The following is a 21,609-nucleotide window of genomic DNA, read 5'->3' as shown; positions in this document are numbered from 1 at the left end:
AACATTTTTCCTTTTGCTAAGATTCAATTTCAAAATAAACTCAACAATTTATTGAATTTCTATTTCTTTGGTTTTCGTCACTATTTTTTTTTATTAAATACTTTTGACAAATACATAGTTTCATTCGTTTATTTCATTTATTACTAATATGATATCGTCGTATGATGACTTTTCCTCATCGGGCTCTTTGTCCGATCGCAACAAAACAATGTAATATGTATAGAGTAAACATTATATGAAAAGCTTAAGCATTATACATATCGTTAAGACAATGAATTATCTATTAATAATTTATATCTACGTTCACTATGTATTCACATCTCGTTAACAATTGAAGGTTTTCTGATATTGACCGGTTTTGTAACCTAACGTTGAAATAGAATAAATAACACAGGTCATAATATTTTATAACTAAACGTATTTTATATTTTTCTTGATATTAAGAACAAAAATATTTTGGCGGTAGAATATATGTATGTATGTATGAATGTATGATGAATGAGTGGTGATATATTGATACAGAGGAGCTTGCACAGCCCTACCACCAAGTTTGATGAAAATCAAAATGATTTATCTAATAAAATAAAAAAATAATAACTAACAATTTTGGTGGTTTGTGGTAATTTAGAAACACGACAGTGTCAGGCCAAGATCAGACCTAGGAAAGGGATTATATACCTATAACAACATGCTCACAATATTACAGAAATATTACAATTCAATTACCTCGCTGGCGCCGTTTTATCGGATTGCGTCTAAATACGATCATTTTTAGTCGCGACTTTACGAGATTTCTGTATTATGTGTGTATATTTATCGACTATACTGCGATTTAAATAGGCTTTCACGATGGAAACGATTTAGCCGTGTAATGCAAAATTTAACCTTTCTCTATGATCGTGTAAATATTTGCTTAGCTGATTTGAAGAATTAGAATTATGATAATAATTTTGAATTAATTTGTGATCTGCTTTTTCTACCAAAGGATTTATTGGATAATAGTGATAAAATAAGTTTTAACACGTCAAAAGAAGGACACACTTTAACCTAGTTGTTGGACATTAACAGACTATTCCTATATTTTACTAGTACTTATAGTTTGTATTGAGCAGGACCTACAAAACCGAGTGATATGTGTTGTAGCGCTACTAATGGCGTTTAGTACGACACAACTTAGATGTAGCATCGGCAAGCACGCTATCCCAAATTATCAATATTTCTTAGGTGAATATGATCTTTATACAAACGTAATAACTTGTAATATCATATGACCTAATATTTTCGTCAATATGACACGTCGATTGCTCTCTTGCTTTCTCGGGTTGAACTGACGCGAGAATATAGCGACGAATAGCGTCGAATGGCACAATAGGTAGCTATTTGTATTGGTCTTATAAATTGGTTTTTATTGAAATTGCCGATGCTACATCTAAGTTGTGTCGTACTATAACGACATTTACACTCGCGACCATTACGTTCGGAAATTTAAAAACGTGTCGCGTCCGAATTGACGCAAACTTTTAAAACAATGCTCGTAGGTCGTAACGTAAATTTAGCTGGTCTTGCTCTACAGTGACTCATGCTAACGGTCCGTATCTGGCCGGTTTTTTAAATGTAATTTGACGACATGTGTCAATGGCGAAACGATCGTTCGAATCGTTAATTTCAAAATGTTTGCGTTTGAAAATAAACTTTATTATTTGTTTCAAAATCAAAAATAATCATCGTACACTATACATCTGTAAAATTTACGTACAAAGTTAATAGAATGATTTTTATTAATAGTTCGTTTTACTAGTTCTAAAAATGGTCGAAGAAAAAATATTTTTTGCTTCTAAGATAATAAAACTTATGAAGTTCAAATATTGCCGTATTTTAGTAAAGATGAGAGCATTGTTTAATGCAAATAACTGACGTTGGAGTCAACGTACCGCGTTGCGAATTTCCAGGGCTGTCACTGAATAAAAAACGCAATAAAAAGCGAAATGTCTCAGAAAATCGTGTCGAACGATAAAAAACTTTTACATTTTCCTTATTTTCACTTTTTGATATCAACACTTTTATATTAAAGTGATTCCGTTTTGAATAGCGATGACACTTTTTCAAAAATAAGATCGATTTAGAGGCTCTTATTGTTCAGTATTGATATAATATTAATAAATAATAAATATTTGACAACATTACATACATGACTCTGATCTAAATGTAAGTAGCTAAAGCACTTGTGTTATTTAAAATCAGAAGTAACGACGGTATCACGAACTCCTAGACCCAAGACAACATAGAAAACTAATGAACTTTTTCTACGTCGACTCGGCCGGGAATCGAACCCGGTCCCCATGAAAACCGGTGTACACATTACTTGACCACGGATGTCGTCAAAAATCTTAGGGCAAAATTATTGAAATGAGTTGTCAAAATGATATTAAAAGTAATTAATATATGCGTTGATATAAGAACAAAGAAATATAAGTCCGATCGTGAAGCGATAACATTGTCTTATTAACAAAAACTTCTCTAATTGTATACACGTGATGTAGGCTCACGATGTTTATCCATTCTCGTGCGTTCTTAAATATGATTTATTAAAACTACTGAATTGCTTCGAAACTTATGTTTTTTTGTTCGTCTCAAGTATACTGCAATACAAGTAATAACATCGCGTCCATCCTCGATCCTTAATAATGACATTAGTGTTTATGAATCCGGTTTTGTTGTATTACCACAGGATGTATTTAATTTTATTTCTTGTCTTAATTATTAATTTCATAAAAAATACCTAATGTAAAACCCTAATGAACTAAGGAGGTCATTCGCCTTTGCATCATAAACAAAGCGCCAAACTCAAAATATTTTTATACACGATAACCATCAATTTGGTAAAGTGAACTGAAAATGATGTATGTTTATATTCTAATATAAAAAACATTATCCGTTCAATAATTGTTGTTATAAAATCAGCAAACCATCAATAATAATGCAATGATTTTGTTATTTTTTTTTGTACCCAGGTGGGTTGGAAGATCTCATAGATTTTATACCTGAAGACTATAAATATTAGATTTATTTGGTATTATAAATATCTAAGACAGATTTTTAAGACTTTATGTCTATTGGATACAGATTATTTCACCAGTATAAAACAATATACGAAAGAAAACTGTTCGGTACAATTAATCGAAAGATAGACGATACCTACTGTCAGATGTAATAGGTCAGTTTAGTATAGCGATGTTTAACGCTAATCATTGTTTAAATATGTTGTTTTACTTATGCCTCAGATACTTGACGTAAGAACAATCAGCTACTATCTCTCTCTCTCTCTTCTCTTGCGATGTTGGTTGTCATGTGTTAGAAAAAACATTAAGAAAAAAAGCAAGGACTGAATTTGAATACAAAAAGTTCTTTTTATAAAAAAATCCCGTTCCAATATTCATTTTACACTCACACACTGTGTATTTCATTAATCAGGTGCAAATTAGATAGAGTCAGACTAACTTGTGATTATGGGTATAGATTTTCAAAAAATCGTATGTTTGCAAATTGTACGGTTGGCAACACTGAACGCAAGTCGTGTTTTCTCTTGTTCAGCGTACTCTGAATGCGGATCCGTACCAGCTGCAATTAGCCCCGTATTATGTTACGAACAATCGTCGAAACGTTTGTTATGTCTCTCATTTCTTTATCCCTATTGCTCTCGTGTATTTCGATGTTTCTGATCGTTAAAGTTTACTGTACAACATTCTTGGAAGGAAAGTTTATTTTCTATGCTTTTGATTGGCTGACGAGCATATGGGCCACCTGATGGTAAGTGGTCCCCACGGCCCATAGACAATGAAGATGCTGTAAGAAACATTAGCCATTCCATTTATAGCCAATGCGCCACCAATCTTAGGAACTTATGTCCCTTGTGCTTGTAGTTACATTGGCTTACTCACCCTTAAACAGGAACACAACAGGCGGTAGAATATCTGATGATTGGCTGGTACCTACCCAGGGCTTGTACAAAACCCTACCACCATTTAAATAATGTGTATTTGGAACAATGGAAACCAAACAAATTTTAAAAATGAAATCAATTCTAAAGGAGAGATAAATTCCTTTTGTATGACATAATGTTCTGAGGCAAAAAATCACAAGTATTTCCATAAACAGGATCTGGCTATGATTTAATACCAATAAAGACAAATTTTGGACGTGTTCCAAAGGATACAAGGATAATGGACGCGGAAAATACCGAACCTTCCTTAGCACAAAGAACTGTTACAACGGCTATAGCGCTGTGGACGTTACGTTGTAACATTATCGTTTATTTATTGAAATTACTTTGTAATACTAACGAAGAATTAACCATTCTATGAAAATTTCCGTTAAAAAGAAATGCTAAAACATATTATTTGTATGTTGACAACAATAGATTGAAAAACATATGGACCAATGCATAGATTATACTTATATTTATATAGTAGTTTAGCGTCTTGTATGTAGTATCAAGTTTTATGGTGTTAAAAATAAATTGGACATTAGAAGTTTTTGTTTTAAGTGAAACATTGGGAGATTTTTTTTTAGTATGAATGTACCAAACAATTTGCTAAGCCGCGATTTTCTAAGCGGTTTTCGCTCCATCTAAAATACATAAGTATATCTTAGTCAAGCAGTGGAATAGTTACGTTCTGTTCCTCTGTAGACCGTTGCGTTACGTGAGCGTGGTGATGTTTTGAATAAAGTCATGTACAAAGGGGCCAAGCTGTAAAAAAAACAAGCAACCGAGTAAGTTAACGTACGCAAAACATCGCACCTAATTTTCGCATTATCGCGAACTACGCAGAATTACGAATTGGGGTCGATGACTAATAAACTGTGAGAATATTAGCGTATTTACAACACAACATATAGATAATGGTAATGACTTCATTTTTAACACGATTTCACCTTTTAAATTAAATATAAATTCTCGCAATGTTCTTTAAGATATTGTTTTTTTCAGCTTATTGGTCTACGTTGGTCTGATAAGAGTTAAATATTAAAAATAATAAATTGTCACACACGGCCTCGTTTGCATTTTAATGGTTATGCGTCAGGTATTACCAAATTTCATATTATTCGGTTCAGCAGTTGGGCCACGAAAGAGCAATAGAAATACATACAAATCGATAGTTTTTTAGGTTTGTCTATTATCGAATCTGATGTCTACTACTGAATTTATAATATATTAATTTATAATGTAATTATTCTAGTAGCAAAATAAACTTATTCATGTATTGATTGCAAAATATAAATTGAATTTATTTATGCGTTCATCAAAGAAAAATCCAAGTTTAATTTCGTTATGATTCAATCGATTCGCGATCGTGTGACGAAGTCAATTGGATCGACCTCATACGTTTTTTTAGCGAGATACAGCGCCGGTGAATCAATAATAGCTTTAGGAGAAATGTGCGTAATTGTGGTATCCGTGACTCACTGTAACTTGGAAATCCATTTAAGGAAACAAATTTGTATTTAATTAGTCAGCGGCTTTAAAGAAAGCTTAAGCGTCATCTATTAGTATAGTAACTTAATACGTTATTAAACGTCGGTCCTGTAAATTCGATTTTAGGTTTATAATATTTATTATGAAATTTGTGATCAGTCCAAAGGTTTAAAGGGTGAAGCTGTGACAGTGAGTCAGAGCGCATGCGTTGAATGCCTTCCACGCCGGATGAAATGTATCACACATGAGTCACGGCTTTTTGAAAGCTTTAGAAAAATCCGTGTTACGTAGGATTTAACAGAGCCTTTGGACGGTTTAGAAAGTGGTATTTTATATATTTATTTGTTTACATTAATGATTCTAAAGATTACGAAATTATTAAATCACCGTTGTCATACTTTTTTATATTGCAAAAGAATTTAAGAAAAATTTGAGTTGTAGATAAGACCCAAGCTGTTTCAAATATTTCATTGATTACATAGTGTACATATTACTATGACAGAAGGTGGTATGATAATTAAGATAAAAAATATCATCCCTTCTGTTCAAATATATTTTAATGTATGAGATGGTGTTTTCTGTATATGTACAAAGTGGTGAGAAATGTAATAAGAATCTATCTACATATAATCTCACTACATTCTTATTGGTTGGTATACCTCGTAAAATTTCTTTCAAACGATGTGTGTGGCGAGACTTTCCCGCATTACTAGAAGTGGTGAATCATTTGGAGGTACTTCAATAAAAATAGTTCCTCTCTATAAATATCGAAAAGGGTGTTCGGTATTCGTCGATAAACAATTATGAATACTTATATATAATTATCCGAAGCAAAGTTAATTACTTTAAATTATAATTAAATTAGGTTTATTGAAGGTTGTTTGAAGTTTGATCGTTATCATCGACAATTCAGTATCGGTTTTGGGTCGAATAATTAAAATTAATATAAATTCTTAGACTTAACTACTGAGTTTCTTTTATTCTAGGTAGTTAACTAGAAGAACAAGAAACTGTAAGAGCTTACCTAAATAAAGTATATTTTACGTGACTGAAATTACTTTTATCAATATAATATATAATTATAATTACATACAACGTTCTTTCGATATATATCTAAGTATTTATCGTATACGATAAGATTTCTTTTTCGATTCATTATTCAAATAATGTGTTATAATAATTTATTGATTATATTGCGATGACATAAATCTTGTATATTTATCGTTTAAACTGTTCTTAAGAGATGGGAAAATTATCTCTATGTCGTAAGGTTTAAGGAATAGAATAGCGTCATTAGAATATGGTCCTTCGGTGCCGGATAGGGTGAGGTGTGACGCATAACGCGACGCGACGGTCACTTACCGTGCGATGTTTTTTGTTGTGAGACAGATATGTTTCAAACTAATGGCTTTCTCAATTTCTTTTGACTCAGAATGCAAATATTGCTGTTATATATTGTCTGGTCGTTGATCGACCTCCGTCTGATACAGGATGATTCGTTTTACGACTATGAATAATGTTTTTATTTCTCTTGTTTTATTTTGATTGACTTTGATTTGTTTAGTCACTAATAATTAGGTACAGATTAATATCTAGCTCAGATTAAGTTTAGTGTTTTATCAGTTGAATACAAACGGTTTAGATATTTTCACTAAGAATTTATTATTTCTAATTAGATATCTTATATTTTACAGTAATGCAAACGCAATAAGTTTTGAAGAAACATGTCAACATTTACAATTTTTAGAAATTTGAATTCATTATCTTTTATTCTGGTATCAGTTATTAGGTTTAAATGATGAATATTAATAAAACATATTATGATTTCAATTAATAAACGATTGCAAGTCATTAATAGGTCCTTAAAATTTTTCTTTTCTTTGTTCTCTTAAATGGAATACAAATTTAATTACATTTAGTTAATAGATTTGTAAAGATCAATTTTGAAATGACAATTATATTACGTTTAAGTTGCGATTACGTATTTTAATTGAGTGCTTAATTTTATTACATTTTAATTCGATTTTAGAATTTATATTTGGATATCGTCAATGTGCTACGAACGTTGGATAAGATGTTATGTTACCTGCACCTGTAGTTTTACTGGATCATTTTTCTATTAGACCTGAACACAAAACTACAAATAATTGCTGATTGGCTAGAATATCTTATAGGTTATCTACCACTAAAAGATTTTCAACAGTCATATCCAGTAAGGGAAACAATTTAAAATTAAATAGATTATTTAAAAAGTTTTGGCATCGTTTCCAGAACGAAGCGAAATTCGGAATAGCTTCGCTTTGAATGTACCTTAAGTGCCTCCCCCATCTTCAGTTGGCAGGTGACGTCCCCTCGGAGCAGGTGCATTCCCAATTCGAGGCATCGTTTGTAAATGTTGAAAGTTCGATAGTAATTTTAAGTTGGATTTACTTTTACATACTTGGAATACGGTATATAAAGCAATATGTTGCAAAATAAGCGCTTAGTTTATTGAAAAGCTGAATAGAAAAAGTGATCTGATTTATTGCTATTAAAATAAAAATTGTTTAATTCAAAAGGTCGTATGTTTTTAATGGTATCTGGGAACAAAGGAATCATTATTATTAATTGCATTATCAATGTTTATAATAGATTTGGTCATTTTTTGTATTATTCCTGCGATATCCTTAATCTCTCTTTTCGATCATCTCACGTGGGTCAAGAGGGCAAAAATCAGTTTCAATTCTTATAACTTAATTCTTGTTTTCAAGAAACATTGGCATATTGAAAATAATTGTTTTATAAGGAATTATGTTATTTTGTCATTATTGAATCGACTCAACAAAGTTTTGGTAGCACACTTGTAATACAAACAATACGACGTTTAAATATACAGATAATTAATGTAAATAAAACTATTTTTAACGGAATATCATCAGGTCATGTTCTTCCATTGCTGAACAAAGTTCCCTCCTAGAGCACACCTCTATACTCGTTTTCGTTTCCCAATAGTCAACAGTAATTTTTCTTATGTAGTTGTCTACTAACCTGACTTCAATGGCGCAAGTATTACATATGTATCTGTTGTAGAATCACGTTTTACTTTACCCTTTACAAGGCAGGCTTTCGTATTTACTAAAACTTTAATGTACTTGCTCAAGTTGGTTTAACGTGAATCACTATTTATTTCATAAGATAGTAATGTTTTAAAAATAAACCGGATTTAGATAAGTCCACTATGTAATATCCGGCTTAAACAATTTTATCTGTATTGGTTTATTGTTTTTAAGATTTTGTTACCGAATGTAGAGGTTGTTGTTATGTTAGTTACTTGACGGTTAGGCTTTGTGTTGTCCACTCTGGTTCACCCCTCTCTCACTACATACTCAACAGCTTAGTAGTAATACTTAGTATTGTTGTGTTCCGGTTTGCAGGATGTCTAAGCCTGTTACTCTAAGTATAAGGGAGATAACATCTTATCTCCCAAGTAAGGTGGCGTATTGATGATTCAAAGAATAATTACAGTAATTGATTAATATTATATCCAGGGGCATTGAATTAATACTATTATGTGGCTCATTACTTGTATACTTAAAAATATGCTGTTCCAATACCAAGTCATTATGTTTAGTATGTTCAAATATGTCTAATATTGATAAGTTCACTATAAAAGTTGATATGTTTTCGACAAATTTGACAAAGGAACTTTGTCAAATTTGTCGAAAAGCTGCTTCTACAGATAAAGTGCAATAAATGATTTGGTTTAACATTTGAGGCCTCTCAATTTTTTCTGGTAGAAAGACTGCCTGATGTGACTTGTATAGCAGTTCCTAGTACAGTTATGTCAACAACGAAAGAAGCGTTGACACATATAAAGTACATACATATACCTACTTTTGCCCTTCATGCCCATAAGCCTCTTCCAATCGAACGAGGAGTGATCGAATAAACAATTTCGATATTGAAATGACGTAATATCATGGTCAATATTCATTAAAGATTACTGGAAAAACGGTTGCTAGTAGATGAATTGAGTTTTATTGGTAATGAGAATATAAGAAAATGTATGCGATGGCGTAACCAGAGTTCTTAGCAATTATTATTATATCGCATATGTTGGCGCATATGGGCCAACTTATGGTAAGTAGTAACCACAGCCAATGATGCTGTAAGAAATATTAACCATTCTTTATATCGCCAATGCCCCACTAACCTTTGGAATTAAGACGCGATATCCCTTGTGCCTGTAACACTGGTTCAAACACCCTTCAAACCGGAACACAACAATGCTGAATAATGTTGTTTGAACGAAAACGTAAATCTGAAGTCTGTTCATCAATTTTAGAAGGTATTGTTATATTCATGGATTGGCTTAAATCTTCATAGACCAAGCTGATAGATCCTTGCCATCCCTAAATGGTAAGGCTTAATGGATTAATGTTATGAATGAGTTCTGTCTTCAGCCGCCATAATGATGTCACAGTCGGCACATATCATCGGATATGACGTCATCGTGTCTATCTAATCGTTCTGTTGTATATCTGTAAATAAACCAGATTGAAGGTTACATTGCATAGCACAGTTGATCACGTCCTCTGTAATGCTTATTAGATACTTTTTTTTTGCATTTGTTTGTTATTAGTTCATAAAAGAACTAGGCCAATTAGTCTTTTAAATATACTTCGTTTGTTATTTTAGAGACAACACCATTGTACACATATTTATTTATCTAAAAAAAAATTTTTTTGTTCGAAATACAAAAAGGCAAGTACCTAGTTGAAGCATTATGTGGTATATGACATTAGTTGTTGTTTTAAAAAAGTTTTTTTTATAGAAAAATTTAAATAGTTTTTTTTATCTCCCATTGCATCCACAGTAATCTCAGTAATGCAATAGGCATATCAGCGGATGTCGCGATACGAGACGAGGTGGTATCCTGCGCCAGGGTTAACGACCCTCGGGCATGATAGTAATTATCAGTGGAATAGTAAAAAAGTATAGGTATTATTTATATTTAACCTGAAGTACTTTATGCAGTGTACATCTTTTATACCAGTTGCATTTTTAACTTAAATTAAGAGTATGCTATGATTTAAAAAAAATAGGACTTAAAAAGTTAAACCAGCGTTGTTAGCTAGAAGCCAATTTACTGAAGATACAGAGTGATAATGATCTTCCTTAATAGTAGTAGTAGCCTAGGTGGCCCAAGTCTCATACTCATCATATATTCTACCGCCAATGAGAGGTACATAGTATGCTTGTGTACCGGGTAAGTAAGCCAGTGTAATAGGAACAAAAACATCTTGATTGCTAAGATTGGTTGGTGGGTTTATGTTATAGGTATATGTTTATTCTATTCCTTAAAGCGTTTATTCCATCAGGAGTTACATTTACTCATCCTCTAAACAATTTGGAAACAAATATGTCGCATATGAAGTCGGGTGTAATAGCTAGACATAATATAAAACAGCAAGTATCGCACTATCGACAAATTCACGCCTCGAATAATGTCATATTGTTTGTCGAGCATAAGTTATTATTTGCAGCGTCTTGTCATCATTATGACATGTGATTGTCAGATCAGGAACTTCGTGTACATCAGGATATAGAATATACTTTATATTAAGTCAACGATATAAGCTGCTTGGTTACATTAAGCTGCAATGACTATAATGAAAGAAAATATTATATAAAAACATTATATTTTCTTTCTTTTGAAATCGAAATATGTAGCTTAATTTAATGAAATGGAATTATATTTAATTTGGTACAAGATTGTATGTAGGTCTAGATATTACGTGTACCAATAAAAGATTTTTTGTTCAAGATGCCTATGTATGTAGTATATAAGAACTATATCGGTTTTAATCCGCATTTTGAGATTTTTGATAGGAAAATGGAGTGCAGTATTTTTGGCGAAGTTCGAGTATTTAACATTTAAAATATGATTTACTACAAATCAAAAGCCTCCTTGAAGCAAAGTACTTGTCTATTTTGTAGTTTAAGATTAAACGTGGGTTGAAGGCTTCGGTGTTTAAAACATACTAATCACATACTAAATATATTTAACAACATAAATCAAATTTACTCGATGTAATAAGATACTACTGAATACATGTACTGTTCATAAATCACGTAGATATTCTGTTTGTTTAGCCAATTTCGGTAGCGCGTGGGTTGGATTCTACATCGGGACCAAACGGCCTAAGCGCCTGAACTTGTAATCTAATAGCGTAAAGCTAATTAATTATGTTGATACATAAATTCGATACGATGGACACTTAGTCGATTTAAATATTGATACGAATAATAATTGTGTATTCACAAGTAACACACTAGTGTTACTTGGTATCGCGAATTATATTTCCAATATGAGATTATGAAGGAACTTGTATTAAGAGTAAATATTGAGTCTCGCCAGTTCTTCTGTTTTACTTTACACTAAACACATAACCTATAACAAATGCAAAAATTGTCGACCAAAATGACTTAAGATTAAAACTGATTTATATCAAGAACCCCTATGCACTCTAAATAGTAATAAGACGTAGGTATAACACTTGAAAACGATATTATTTTCACATTCGCTTCATTCAAATGTCATTTATTATTTAAACAAAGTACCAATCACTGAAATCCATTCAGTGCACTTTGAGCACGGCACTAAATAACCAAATATGGATAACTTCACAAGTCACGTACTATAAACCTTCTGTTGTAACCATAAATGTTGGATATGACTCACATTATAATAACACAAAGGATTATAAACCGTATTGCAATGTGTTAAGGTTCCTGGATGATTCGAAGAAACAACATGGAATGTAGGCGACAGATAAGGATTACCTTGTCTGCTACATAACGAAAATAGTAAATTATTATTATATACCGTTAAAATTACCTAATGACGTTTTCAATTAGAAAAATTTGGTAAATGTATTGCCAATCAACAAGGTCCCCTAGTGACTCGCCCCGGCTTATTATTAATAAAGAATAAGTATATGTTATAAATATAATAATACACATACTAATATTCTACCTGATAAAAATAATTTAGGATTGGATTATTAATTTCATTGATTACCCCCTACATACAAACTGCACATTTTATAATATTAGTATAGAATATAGATAGTATAAAGAAGATATTTATTTTTATCTGTAAATTTAATAAAAACTCTTTTGTCGCGGACCTCTAGTTAATATACCAAAATTAGTAATGTAATATGATCGTTTTAAACGAATAAATGATGAAACTTAAATCACGAAGAGTAACGTAGTAGTAAGCAATTAAAAAGCGGCCTTGCGCTTGCGCCGTGCCCTGATTGCACACATGCGCGTTGGAGGCTGTTGCTAACCTATTAGCCGAGTACAGTTGTGATGATTCAGCTTAAATCTTGCCTGGATTCTTAATATAGTGTCATTATAACGAGAATTATGTTACAGATATATGTTATGTAGAGATAGAATTCCTAGTAGACTAAGTTAGTACAGGTCAAGAACACTATATTAATTATGGACACAAGGGAAACTGGTACGAAGGGTGGGGTAGTATTTTTATAATTAATTTTCCTGTTATTATGTATAAGCTCTATACAAATTATTATCAAAAGTTAAGAAGCAATTTAGATGTTGGAAATATCAATCAAAATTCCTGTGGGTTCTATGTGTGACCTGAAAATAAAGTTACTAGTCAGTTAAAACAATAGAAAACGACACCAGTTTCAACAAACTACTAATAGTTTCAAGAAAAAAATATATTAGTTTAATACTTATTTATTAACATTGTCTCTCTGTCATTTGCATTGTTAATGCAGTTATTGTCGATGTAGTTGATAATTTCCTTGGTTCTTCAAAAGTAGGTTTTTCCAATATAGCAAAACCCATGGCAAAGCAAGCTGTAAAGGTAAAAATGCGAATAGAGGATGTCAAGTGCAATAAAAATTCTAGCATGTATAACGAAATTATTATTAAAATGATTTCCTGATTTTTTTATTGTGAGGCTCCCTGAAATAAAATCAACTGCACATACCTAAATCTACGAAACTTGATGACATAATAAAAATGACATCAAAGGCTTTTATTTATATAATAAATCCTAAATAAAGAGTACATAAAATAAGCTTAAAGAAAGAAAGTATAAAAAAAATTAAAATACGAGTAACGTCAATTTGCGGTTTGTACGATACCGACATTGTCTGCTATATGCTGACTCAGCAGGAAATAATTATGCATGCATATATGCGAGAATGTCTTATTAGAATTTATATGACTTTTATTTATTTTCTTTATTGGTGTATTTGTAATTGAATGCAAATAACTTTTATTTCAATGATACTGACGGAATTGACCCAAGCCAATGTAAAGTTCAGTCTGTGATTGACGATAATGCATTAAGACAACATATACAACCTCTTTTGTCCTACATTACTTTCAAACAGTGAAAAAGGACGTCCATCCACGGTAATCAAGCTTGCTTCGTATCCAAATTGTTTTAGTGATTTGATCATAACAGATAGAGCTGCTTTCTCATGTATAATAATAGTAGGTATAGGTCTCGCAAGTGATGATTAAATTTATATGTTTATTGAAACGAGTGAAGACTTATGGCTTACGAATGGTCATCAGCGAAAACAATTTCGTGTATTGTATTATCATGATTCGAAATATAAAATATTCGAGTATTTTCGCTTGATTTGGAACGTTGACAGATATCATTTATCTGTTCGGGTATCTGATATAATTCGGCTTTGTTATTATTTTTCTAGATATCACTTAAAATTTCGATTTTTGTTTCAACTAAATTGGAATTGATCGTATAAAAAAAGGCTCGACAAAGCCTTGCCTCAATCTTGTCTTAAGTCGTGGAAGTCATGCGACTATCCTGCTTCACTGGATTTGATATACAAGCTTTAAAATTTCTATTATCTTCCCAATATTTCAAGCTTGTACCTAGTACATACGTTAATACACAAATGGCTTATGGCTAAGGTAATGAAAACTCCAGGTATCACATAATCTTCATTAAATAAATCATTGGATTGTTTTGATACCGTCGTTTACTGTATCTAAAATCTCAGACGTGCTGGTTAGGTCTATTGCTGCTGTGACATTTGAAACGATCACAACGTCCAGGAATCATATCGACCAATTGTTATGTTCCGTTATTATCGTATAAAAAGTAAAGAACATAACGTACGTCAAGTTCAATCGTAAAACTACAGAGTTTCGTCCGTTATGTGCCAAGGTCTTCGTCGATCACGTTTCTGATCGGTCTTGTTTTTCCAGATTTTTTTAAATCTTTACATGATCTGAGTCATCGTCGCTAATGTTATATGGGCGCGGATGTTGTATGTTATTGAGTTATTTTCGTTTTGTATTATTTTAGTGGGGCGTTTATGTTGTAATAAATCGATATCTTCCATCATCTATGAGTTAGGTGATTCAGTAACAGCCTGTAAATATCCCACTGCTGGGAATTACAGAATTTCGATTAAATTAGACACATGCAGGTTTCCTCACAATGTAAATAATTAATTTTTTTGGGCCGTCTATCTGTAATAGCAATTTTCTTTACAGGATAATTAGTAATAGCTCCCAATTAATAGTACTCTCAACTTAACCATTATCATTTGTGCATTTCGCTTCATCAATCTGCACATCCTTTTTTGTAATATATTGAATAAAATGAAAAAAAAAAACACCCAAATATTTGTCATGTGTGTTATTCGTGTTTTTGAGAAACGTTGATTCATAATTATACGGATGCACTTATAAAATGTGAAAGCAGCACTTATCAGGAACCTCTTAAATTTTTGTCAAAACAAAATGTCTGCTTCTGAGGAAAATGCCATCGAAATTAGTTACATATGTTAATGGGTAAAATATTTATAATACGACAAAATTAAAGATATGATAAAATATTTTAAACATCAATTACATTTGCTGAGCGGAATTCTGATCTCGTGACTCATCCACAAACGTGACGGTGCCATACTTTTCCTTTGTGAGCGCATATTTTGTTCAACAACTGATTACACATTGTCGAAACAAGTCAAACGGTTATCGCCCTTAGTGGTATAACTTAAAAGCTATAATTACATGTATCACGTACCTATAGTGTAATGACTGATGACACGTCCGACGTCCCATGACCGGCTACAGAAGGTTGTTGTCGCTGTTCACTTATTTTGTAAATCAAAATGCAATTTAATTGTCATGATTTCAAATTAAGAACACTTGAGATTTATTTTTTAAATTTAATGAACCCAAGTGCCAGTATGTAATATTGATTTTGGATCTTAAAAAAGGTTGAATACCTACTAATATAAAAAGACAAAACTCATAAAACAGATGTGATTTCTATATATTTGCTCAAAATGTTCATGCACCGGTCTACTGTAATCATGTTTAATGTATCGTGTGCCATTATCAGTATTTATAGATAAACAAGAACAAAATATATAATATATGTATAAACTACATATGTCCTTAAGTTGGAATTTCTTTAAACGACTAAGATTAGTCAATATGTACGTTTTAAAAAGTATAATAAAAAACCTTATTTATCAATTCCGAAATACAAACATAAAAAGGTATTGAGAAAAGAGTTCTCATACTTTTAAATAGGTAATATGTCTTAAATAAGTGTAAGCATAAATGTCAATTGCTCAATTTCAAGCACACATGCTACACATAACCATAAGTTAGCCAAGTCGGGCCAAATTAGGAGGTGTATCGTGGAAATTGTGCCATGTCAGCTGTTATGGGTATAGCGACGTGAGCTTGCATCAGTAATCCGTGTTGACGGCTGTGGGCCGGTTTACCTTTTGCGCAGTATTATTAAAAAAAAAAATGTTACTAAGATTTTGCAGTATGTTGTATGTAGTACTAGTCGAATGCAGTTTTTGGAATGATTTTCCTGCTAATGTTTTGCCGTTTGAACTACAACACGAAATTCTTTAATATGCCAATGCTAAAATACATTACATTAATAAATAAAGATTTCTTAATTTAAAATTTATTTTCGATTGTCTAAATTCAAAATGTAAAAATATGAAGATATCTATAATGATTACAGATGATGTAATATACAAAGACACGGCAATATTGATCTTGTGTCAACATTTATGACCAAAAGCATTTTATTCTATAACTTCAAAACCCTTGTGATTAATTAAATATTTGTATAAGTAGTTAGTTTTGTTTTCTTGATTTCATTACGCTCTTTGTATCGGGTCAGATCGTAAATTGATTCAGAGTAATTTTGCACCCGTTATCAGTAACCGATAACCATATCACGCGATATACTTTGAAGAAGCCGCGTCTGATAACTGAGATTACTAGTTTATAGCTACCTTGATCTTTAGAGAAAACAACATACAATGTGATTTGACGAAAATAAAAAATAAATCGAGGTAATTCCTCGAAACTAGTAGTGAGAAAAGAAATTCTGGTGATTATTTCATAAATGATTAAGAAAATGTATACAAAAATAAAATTTAAGAAGTTATCTTTGCTTGTAGCATAATAATAAAAAAAAAACAAATGTAGTTCAACCAAAGTCATCGGCTTTATTACTCTAGATTATATAAGCTCTTTTAAATATTTAATTACATTCGTGTGATGTACAAACAGCATTTATTTTAGTTATCGATTTTGAAAACACCATCCATTATTGTAGTAGAAAACAATTTCTTCTATATGGTGATGTACCGCGAATGGCGCTTTATATTATACATTTATATAAAAAAAAACACTGAACAATATTAAAGAGCATATTTTTCTATATACTACTTTAAATCTATTACAAAAATTACAACCTAAAGAGAAATAGGCAATTTTAGATTTTTAAAACACATTCGTAATATTATAAAATAAACACTTAACATGATACTTAAAACTTTATCTCCAATTAGTTATATTAACGGTATTAATTAGTTGTTGTGCGCATTAATTTTATTACTCACTGATCTACTTTGACCTTAGGCGAGTATTCAGATGTTCATGGAGATGGAATAATCCTATTTGAAATGCGTAACTCCTTCATCGATTTTTATAATGGTACAGTTAGAAAACCTTCGTCAGTTTTCAAATTCATTCCTTTATCAAGTGTTAAACACTTAGTACCTTTTGAATACAAACATCAAATCATTGCGATGCAATATGTCATTCTCGATCGGTAAAGCAGAGTATGGCTCATAATGAGCACACAAAAATAGATCTTAAGGTGACGAACCTTTTCCTACCCCGACTGTACATGAGGGTTAGGTAGCATCGTGCTACTAGCATGCTTATAATTTGATAGAGCAAATAGTGCTCAATTTGAATGCATGATGATTAGCTGGAGTTCCAACGTTAAGCGTATTTCATCCGATTTCTTCGTAAATGGGTGCTCACACTGCATTCAATTTAAATGTTTCCCTTCCAATCTTAATTCTCGTAATTCTATAAAAAAGCTTATAATGAATACGTAAGCTAATCAATCTGACACAAATGAGCACGAAGGCGTGAAGCTAGTCTATATATACTGATACATATGACAGTTAATATGGATGACTTAAATACGTATACGCAATTACCGAAATAAAATATAGTTTGTATAGAAATCATGACCGAACGGAATGGTGAAAAGACTTTAACATCTTCCCGTTGAATCGTAATTCCGACTGAAATTCCGACCACCAGTTCCGCCACTAGTAAAGGCAATAAAAAGTTTGTTACATATTTTTTATTGTTCACATATTATATTTTAATATATGATAGAGTAATAAAATATAATTGAAGATAATCATGAGAATGTTGCCGTCCCGTATATGTCGTCCGTCTAATTATAACAGTTCCTCATAACTCATTCTAATATTGCCTATATCATCATCACCAACGGATCTTGATTGAGTTATATTGGCCGAGACGAATCCTTATGTAACTCGGTATGTTGTTAATTAATGTTTAACATGATGTTTAATTGAACCAAACGTTATAGACTAAAGGTTTTTTTATAAAGAGTTATTTTATATACTAATTAGTATTGTCAAAGGTGGTTTATTGGAATATTTGTCGTCCGCGGTTTCGCTCATTCGTCATGTGTTAGGCAAAAAAAAGGAGCCTATGTCCTTTCTCGGGTTTTCTCATCACATTCGGTTCATCGGTTTGGTCGTGATAGAGCAACAGACAGACAGACAGATAGAGTACTTTCACATATAATATTAATTCAGATATAGATTGGTTAAAGATACGTAATTATAAAATTAAAAATTGTCATCTGATTTGACGTTTTACTTTCAGACGTATTCGGGTCTCTTCTGCGTGGTAGTGAATCCCTACAAGAAGCTGCCGATCTACACGGAGAAGATCATGGAGAGATACAAGGGTATCAAGCGACACGAGGTCCCGCCTCATGTCTTCGCCATCACAGATACGGCATACCGTTCCATGCTACAAGGTAAATTTACAAATTCTTTAATATAAGTTATACAATTCAGATCTATGTAAAAGCAGTTAGGTTAAGCTTGCAACTTCTTACAGTACCAAATTGGCTGAATTATTTATAATATATTGAAAAATACAGGTGCCATAATAGTGTATCTCGGCAAGTGAATTTACTAGGGAGAATAATGTCTAATATGCATTAATCTTATATTTTGTTAATTGAAGTATTTAAAAAGATAATACAAGAAGGTTTTATAATCCAAAATACGAGCTGTAATAATAAGGAAATGTTGAGAATATTACGTAATTTTCCTGATTTATATGAAGTTTGTTTTGACACATTCAATTAAACATATAATAAAAGATTAGTTGAATTCGATGTATACGATGAGGCAAATAATTTTATCCAATTATGTTATGAAGTAAATACTACAGTTGAATGTAAATAAATCTATATAAGTCTCATTGTGACTAATCAATAAGTGAAAATTCTAACTTTGAAAAGGGGAGGGGGTTTTTGTCCAGAGGGATATTTACAGCCGTCGTTTAGTTGGTAGTTTTTATTGTCCTTACCTCGGATCGAAAGTTGATCGTACGTCTGAAATCCATGGACGTTTGAGATTGCTTTATACTATTTTCAGAGTAAGGATACAGAAAGAGTTTCTATTTGTTTGTACGTATACGCCTACACTAACGAATTTCCCAGTTGGCTAATTAAATTACATGCATATATGATTGTATTTAACTAAAATGACTGTATTTTTAAACGTTGAAAACGAGTAACTACTGAGTTTCTTACCGTTTCGTCTCGGTAGTAATCAAAATATACTTTATTCAAGTAGGCTTTTACAAGCACTTTTGAGTCGTCATTTAACAACTATATTAAGTTAAGTTACCAGCGGTTCGGAAAGTAGAATTTAGCGAGAATAACCGACAAGAAATTCAGTAGTTACTTTTCAACATTGCATTCATAAAAAAAAATTAAAGAAGAATCCTAACGCATACAGTACATTACAGTACAAGCTGTCTAGCTATAGTACGACATAACATAGATATAGCATCGGCAAAATTCGTAAAACCGATCACATCCGAATTAAGTACGCTATTCCAAATTATCAATATTTATTTCTTATGCGAATATGATCTTTACACAAATATGATCTTTTATTTCTTGCTTTCTTTCAAACGTAATAACTTGTAATATCTTATGACCTAATATATTCGTCAATTTGACACGTCGATTTACATGCACTTGCTTTCTCGGGTTGAACTGACGCGAGAATCTATTTACCAACGAAAAGCGTCGAATGGGAGCGCGATAGGTAGCTTTTTTTATTGGTTGTATTAATCGGCAGTAATCGATTTTATTGAATTTGCCGTTGCTACATATAAGTTGTGTCGTACTATACCTGCAAGCATTTGATGTAAAATAATGTCAGCGGTCAGCACATATCGAATACGTGATGGATGTCAGCTAAACGCATTCTATTGAGAAATGGCCAACTGCGTTTCAAATATGCATGTATAATGTCAGCTATTTCAAGACTACGTATACGACTATTCTATCGTCGTTGAACAAGAATAAATATTATAATATGCTCAAAGTAATTTTCGAAAGTTAAACAAGCTATTGTTAGGGTTTCAATGCAGTTTAACTCGTCTGAAGAGAATTGTCGATTATATATTAAATTTGTGACCTATAATAGAATAGAAAAGCTCGTCAAATATAGCTCTATTTACAGAGTTCAGTAGAAAATTAGGGTAATGTAAAATAATAGCGGCATAGGCGATCTTATTGTTTCCAGCAATCTCTCGCAGATAATCTTTGCTGAGAGGATATTTGAACAGAAAATGGAAAGATAAATCCTTTCCATTTATAATAAACTTCCTATATGAACTGAATACAAAGTCGGTAAGCGTAGTGTAGCCCTCTGGCGCGGTTGAGAGATGATATACGGAAGGTAGGATGGACGAGAAGGGCCGAATATCCTTTGCCTTCTTGGCCTTAGGGGAGTCCTATGTTGTATGATAATGAACACCGTATTAGTTATTAAATTGATGTAAATTGTCTGTAGGGAAATTATTTTTGTAGGAGCATTGAGTCATCGTATTTAGTTTTGAATTCGTTAATCTTATACTTCAGCATGTCTTCAGATGGTATTATTATTTCTTGATCACATGATAAATATAATTGGATAAGGTTATATATGACTATAATCAGGTGGTTAATTAGTAACCATGGCATAACGTATTACATCTCTGTTAATCTTAGCGTTACGAGAAGTGCAGTGGGTGTCGCACAGTATTTAACGCTGTGATAGGGTTGTCGCTTATGACGTTAATGATCTGTTTACTGAATGCAAATCACGTAGCTTGTACATTTTTTTATCCCTGGTTGCTTGTTCTTTTTTCTAGCCTCGGGCATGGACCTGCATGCAACCTGGAATAACTTCCACTAAGGGTGTTATTCCAAAATGAAATGACATTGGGTATGTGACGTAAGGGGGACAGTATACAGTTTGTGATAATTAAAGAATAAAAAAGCTTAATAAATGCTTCGTTTCATAAATGTTATTGGAAATATGTAGATGATTTTAATTAATTCTAATATTGCTCTTGTAAAAATATGTAGGTACAATCTCTAACTAAATAGTTTTAAAAATGGCTAATTATTATGCCTAAAGCTATTTTTACTGTTAAAAAAATACAGCAATAAAAAATCGTAA

At 31.9% G+C, this 21,609-nt stretch overlaps 1 protein-coding gene across 2 annotated transcripts in view; it reads left to right on the top strand.

The window, feature by feature from the left end:
• The window catches only part of LOC124529572 (myosin heavy chain, non-muscle), a 64,753-nt gene that overhangs the window by 15,832 nt on the left and 27,312 nt on the right, over nucleotides 1–21,609 (top strand). For both annotated transcript variants that reach the window (XM_047103341.1, XM_047103342.1), the window contains exon 2: nucleotides 18,740–18,896. In XM_047103341.1, the coding sequence (XP_046959297.1) occupies nucleotides 18,740–18,896 (157 nt within the window). The remainder of the gene's footprint in view (nucleotides 1–18,739; nucleotides 18,897–21,609) is intronic.

The sequence above is a fragment of the Vanessa cardui genome, chromosome 5 (genome assembly GCF_905220365.1).
Source record: "Vanessa cardui chromosome 5, ilVanCard2.1, whole genome shotgun sequence".
Taxonomy (NCBI): Eukaryota; Metazoa; Arthropoda; class Insecta; order Lepidoptera; family Nymphalidae; genus Vanessa; species Vanessa cardui.
This window is presented reverse-complemented; position numbering and strand designations above follow the sequence as displayed.